The sequence below is a fragment of the Octopus bimaculoides genome, chromosome 14 (assembly GCF_046866305.1).
Source record: "Octopus bimaculoides isolate indiv1 chromosome 14, ASM4686630v1, whole genome shotgun sequence".
Taxonomy (NCBI): Eukaryota; Metazoa; Mollusca; class Cephalopoda; order Octopoda; family Octopodidae; genus Octopus; species Octopus bimaculoides.
The window spans coordinates 37299198-37305197 of record NC_142941.1 but is presented as its reverse complement, the minus strand read 5'-3'; the positions used below and the strand labels follow the sequence as shown (position 1 = coordinate 37305197).

The 6000-nt window shown below is 32.5% G+C and overlaps 1 protein-coding gene and 1 long non-coding RNA gene across 9 annotated transcripts in view; one reads left to right on the top strand and one right to left on the bottom strand.

The window, feature by feature from the left end:
- LOC106871761 (protocadherin gamma-B6) overlaps positions 1-2502 on the top strand; it is a 45629-nt gene extending 43127 nt beyond the window's left edge. The window contains exon 6 of the mRNA XM_052973101.2: positions 995-2502. Within this exon, the coding sequence (XP_052829061.1) occupies positions 995-1032 (38 nt within the window). The 3' untranslated portion in view covers positions 1033-2502. The remainder of the gene's footprint in view (positions 1-994) is intronic.
- LOC149132688 (uncharacterized) overlaps positions 1-6000 on the bottom strand; it is a 962641-nt gene that overhangs the window by 623388 nt on the left and 333253 nt on the right. The window lies entirely within an intron of this gene.

Sequence of the window (6000 nt, the reverse complement as noted above, 5' to 3'; positions counted from 1 at the left end):
TGTCTTAATCTCTTAGATATTTCTGATCTGGTGATATATGCCTTCGTTTTGGAATTTTTCTTTTCTCTGCTGTACAATGATAACATTTTTGCTTTTATTCTTGTAAAGTTTACATTTTTCAATAATTTTCCATTTTATTTAAATGAGTTAGTAAGAAACTTTTTTTCTTAACAGTCATACTTAGCCAATTAATTTTGTTGCGTTTCTCTTTTCAATATATCTAAAAGATTAAGGCAACAAGCTGGTAGAATCATTAACATACCAAGCAAAATGCTTAACAGTATTTCATCTAGCTTTATATTCTGAGTTCAAATTCCACCAAGGTCAACTTTGCCTTTCATCCACTCGGGATTGATGAAATAAGTTCTAGTTGAGCACTGAAGTCAATGTAATCAACTTCTCCCTCTCCCAAAATTGCTGGCCTTGTACCAAAATTTGAAATCAATATACCTAAAAGATAGTATAGGTTTGTAGAAATTTGATTTTAGTCATGCCTGATTCATTCACATGCGACCTTTCAGTTCAGTTTAATAGATATAGAAGATATAGATGTAATCTCAACTAAAAGAAAACATAACTGAATTTGGAGGAGGTACATCAGAGTTGCCAACGAAATGAATTCCATGTTCATTTGGACAACCTCCATTACAATGCTACAGATATCTTGTAGAATAAGGTAAAAGACATCACTCACAGTATGTAAGATTACATATTAACAATGGAGAGATACTCTGATTCAAGTTAATTGCCCATTCTACAAAATATGTCAAGTAACCAAACTATACCCCAGCAATAATAATTTATGAAACATATGTAGGTGCTAGTCATATCTAACTGTTTAGCCATGTGGATAGTCATAATGCACCAATATCTTGTTCACCTTTAGATCTAATTCAAGTCAAAATCAGCTAACATGAGCTTCAAATACTAAATGAATTCCATTAGTCACCTTTTCTTTATGCCACCACCTTTTATTCCTCCATTTTGTTTTCAGAAGCACTTGTTACCTTGACAACCACAACGTTCACATAAACTACCATCAAGTCCACCATGTCAAAACTGAAGGAACATTTCCAGAAATGCCAAACTTCCACAAGAAATAGTTCTACAGTCATGTAGAGAAATGGCATCAAGGTAAACTATGGCCTATCTAATAGGTGATTGAAAGAGGCTTCCAAACAGATACTGTAGTAGTCTGACGTTATTTGAAACCTGAAAAATGGAACATCCCAATAAACAAAATTCTGCCTTATCAAGGGCTTTAAACTCATAAAGATGAATCAATATTCTCAATCCAATCCTTTCTGCAACATACCATAGAAAACAAAGATTGTAAGGGATATATCAGTACTAACCAAGATAAGTGTGGATACATTTACTGAATTTTTTCAGCTTAGAAGAGTAATGAAACTGAAACTGTTAACTACATTCTGCTTGATTACATTCATCAACACAAATTTACTGCTCCCAAGAAAAATGTGTGTGTGTGTGTGTGTGTGTGTGTGTGTGTGTGTGTGTGTGTGTGTGTGTGTGTGAACGTACATATGTATGCTTCTGGGTGTACAAATGTGTGGATGTTGTGTATATGTGTGTATGTGCATACACACACACAAAACCACTTGAATACACACATATATTTGCACATGTACATATATTTATATGTATGTATATACTTATATATAAGTATAAATATAGAACACATGCAAACACACATACATACATATGAACAGGCAGATAAGTCATTTGGTATAAAGACTTTAAGAAGATTTCACAGAAATTCTAACATTAGTAATGAAGGTATTTCCCCTATTTTGCACCAAACATAAAAGGGAAATAAATTAAGCAAATGGACACCTCATGAAATCATTGATAGGATCAAGAAGCAAAGAATCACAATTTGTCACTACATCAAAACTGATTACATTTTTCTCTCCCACATCAAAACTGATTACAGATATATGATTTACAAAAAAGGAAAACTGCTGTATGACAATCTAAAGCAATCGCTTATTAGGATCTATCATCCACATACACTAGAGTATTGATTTCAAATCAAGGCTTCATTAATAGTGAGTTTGTAAAGGAGATATTTACCTTCAAGATAAAGTGATTGATTAATTTACCACAACTAATTTGATGCAATCTCCACAAAGTTAATTGAGGAATTTTTTCTCTACATTTCTCAGTCAGTTTCACTCTTGACTACCAATTCTTCAGAATAAAACACATGACCAACATAAACATAAAATCGGTACCTGAGATGAAACTGAATCCATTTCTTTTTAACTATTATTAAATTATAGGAAGAGACCTGTAAAATCTTGTTTCCTGTTGGAAAATGATATTTTAATATAGATGAACTATTTCTGTAAATAATTTGTTTTTCATTATTATACTTTCAGTATTGATAATCTTAAAATGATATTTTTCATCATCTATGTACAAAATCATGCACTTGTAGAAAATGAATCTCCATATTAAATAAATAAGATTGTTTCTGAAGTTTGTGTGTTAGTATGATTATGGGAACATGTTTAGTAACATCTTAACTTTAGTCCAATTGGACTATTTGTCTTATGTACAAAATGCATAAATATATCTACACATACAAACATACATAACTACATGTTCACATACTTAAATATATACATGCACAAATACAGGCACACAAACTGGAGATAAAATTTTTGTTTATGGCCAATTCTTACTGCAACTTAGTTCATGAACTGTGATCACTGATGGGATATTACCAATATTCAAATCTTTACTATTATTCATTTGCCACTACAAATCAAGAACATGCACATGTGTACACACACAAGTGCATGTATGTGAGTAATATATATATATAGAGAGAGACAGAGTGACAGAGCAAGTATAGAATAAATTGGATTCTGACTTAGGCATTAGGCCTGCAATTTTGACAAGAGGAGATTAGTTAATACCACTGATTCCAGTACTTGACTTGTATTTTAGTTTATCAAAAGAATGAAAGGCAAAGTTGACTTAGGTGGGGTTCGAACTCAGAACATAAAGAGCTACAACAAATACTGTAAAGCATTTTATCAGACACCCTAACAATTCTTCCTGCTTGCCACTATATTAATGATAACAAATAATTCAAGATCATAGATTTTGTAATACCATATGATATAGATTGGCTAACAAAGAAATCAAGGAGTTGAGAAATACCAGGACCTGGTATTTCTCAACTCCTGTCACTCCTCATAATGGGATTAGGCAACATATAAGATTTACTTCCTATTTGTTTAAAATCAAGTATTCTTTGCAGTACCACTCTTTCCCTAATCCCATATTAAAGGATTTAACATCACTTTTAGAATACCTATGGAACTTCAGATGTAAAGTCATCAAATTTAAACTCAACTAGGGTATTCTAAGTTCAGCAAAATCATATGGGTGTGAAAAGTGTGAATATCATTTGTGTATATACAAAATACTCATAACATCTAAATATTATTGTATAACTTGAAGTCCTAAAAATGCTTCGGAATTTAACTTGCCAATGCATCAAAATCATTATCCTCATAAAGTTAACTGCCAGTAATTAGAATGATTACTCCTGCTCCTTAGATTTCTAGCAATGATCTTTTTAATATCATAACTATTTAAAAAAAAAATAAATATCCATTTAATATTATAACCCACAAATAAAGTTCTTGCAAAAATTTGTCTTGTGGGTATGACACTATTTTCCTCCAATTTTATGCATTTAATTTTATTCCTTGTTAATTACTATCACCATGTATATAATTATTTCAATAATAATTGCATTTACATAATATATATAAAGATACAAGTACTTTTGTGTGGATATTCCAGTCTGTATGTATGTATAAATGTATGTATGTGTGCATCTATATGCATGTCACACACACACTCTCACATACATGCACACAGACACACAGACAAACCAGTCGAGAACCACAGTTTTTCTTTATCCTGATACTGCTGCTAATGTCTCCGTGTACTGAGATATACTGACTTGTTCATTCATGCTTCTTTCTTTTTGTTTTATTTTACTTATCTTTATATGTTAACACTCATTGTATAAATATTCTCCCATGGTGTATTTCTGGTGGTTTTCCACCCAGATATTTTCCAACTGTTTCGTTCGAAATTTCAGTCATCTACTGAAGTGATGAATATTTGCCACGGAAACAATTGGAATGATATGAAATTTTGAATATTTCATACTTTTTTATATGCATATACATATGTATATACATGTATATATGCTTGTGCATGTGTGTGTGTATGAGAGTGTATAGGAGGATGTTAAATGACAATGATGATGATGATATGTGTGTGTGTGTGGGTGGGTGTATATATATATATATATATATATATATATATATATATATATGTATGTGTTTGTGTGTGTGTGTATGTGTGTGTATATATATAGAGAGAGAGACAGACAGACAGATAATTGAGTACATATATATTACATGAAACTATATATGTACACATATGCATGTACATGTTTATAATTGTATGTATGAATATATATAAATACACACATTATGTGTGTGAATATATATATATATATATATATATATATATATATATATATATAGGAGCACTCCGTTGGTTGCAACTACGAGGGTCCCAGCTGATACGATCAATGGAACAGCTTGCATGTAAATTAACATGCAAGTGGCTGAGCATTCCACAGACACGTGTACCCTTAACATAGTTCTCGGGGAGTTTCAGTGTGACACAGAGTGTGACACAGAGTGTGACACAGAGTGTGACACAGAGTGTGACACAGAGTGTGACACAGAGTGTGACACAGAGTGTGACAAGGCTGGCTCTTTGAAATACAGGTACTACTCATTTTTGTCAGCTGAGTGGACTGCAGCAATATGAAATTAAGTGTCTTTCTCAAGGACACAATGCGCTGCCGGGAATTGAACTCATGACCTTATGATCATGAGCCGAATGCGTCTAATCACTAAGCCACACACTTTCACATATATATGTATATATATATATATATATAGCGGCTGCTTTCTCATGTATGAGCAAAGCCATTACTAGAAAGAATCCTTGAAATAAGTATTTGATAAATATGCATTGCTTGAGTAGGAGACCCATCAGGCTAACTATAATCATAGTTGTTGCAGATACCGGTGTCACACAACTGGCACCCATGCCAGTGGCACATAAAAACAGCCATCACACTCTTGGAGTAGCTGGCATTAGGAAGGGTATCTAGTCACAGAAACTATGCTAAACAAGACCAGAGTTTGGTGCAGCCCCTCAGCTTACCAGCCCTGGTCAAACCATCCAACCCAGCCAGCATGGACAACAGATGTTAAATGATGATGATGATGATGATGATGATGATATATATATATATATGATGATGATGATAATAATAATAATAATAAATTGCAAGTTTGTGTGTTTGTGAATTTGTTACTTTAACTCCTCTGAGACTCTCCAACAGACCTTGATGAAACTTGACATATGTATGCTGCTTATGCCCGTATGCTCACCTACACACCTGGAATTTACTTAAAAAATCGATTTTTAATCAGCATCAATTTTTCACAAATCATACAATTTTGGTATTTTTCACACTAGTCATCGTGATATCAATTTGACAAAAAATGTTTCATGGGTATAAACAGACAGCTTATTAACGGTAATCTATGTAGCATTTGCTAATTCTTCATTTCAATGCGAATTGTTTTGATTTGCTAAAACTTATTACTTCAATGTGTTGCTTTAATTCCAGTGTTTCAGATTTTGATTAGGTAAGAGCATTTTATTTCTCAAGCAAAATTTAGGCATTTTGCACACTAGCCGTCGTGACATTAATTTGATGAAATCTGCCCCAAAGCAGAGAATTTCACCATTTTACACACATGCACAAAAACAACAAAGACACAGGTTTGCTACCAGACTCTGCTCATTTTTTTGTCAAATTGATCCTACCCATTAATATAGATTTTTAATTTTTTTAAAATG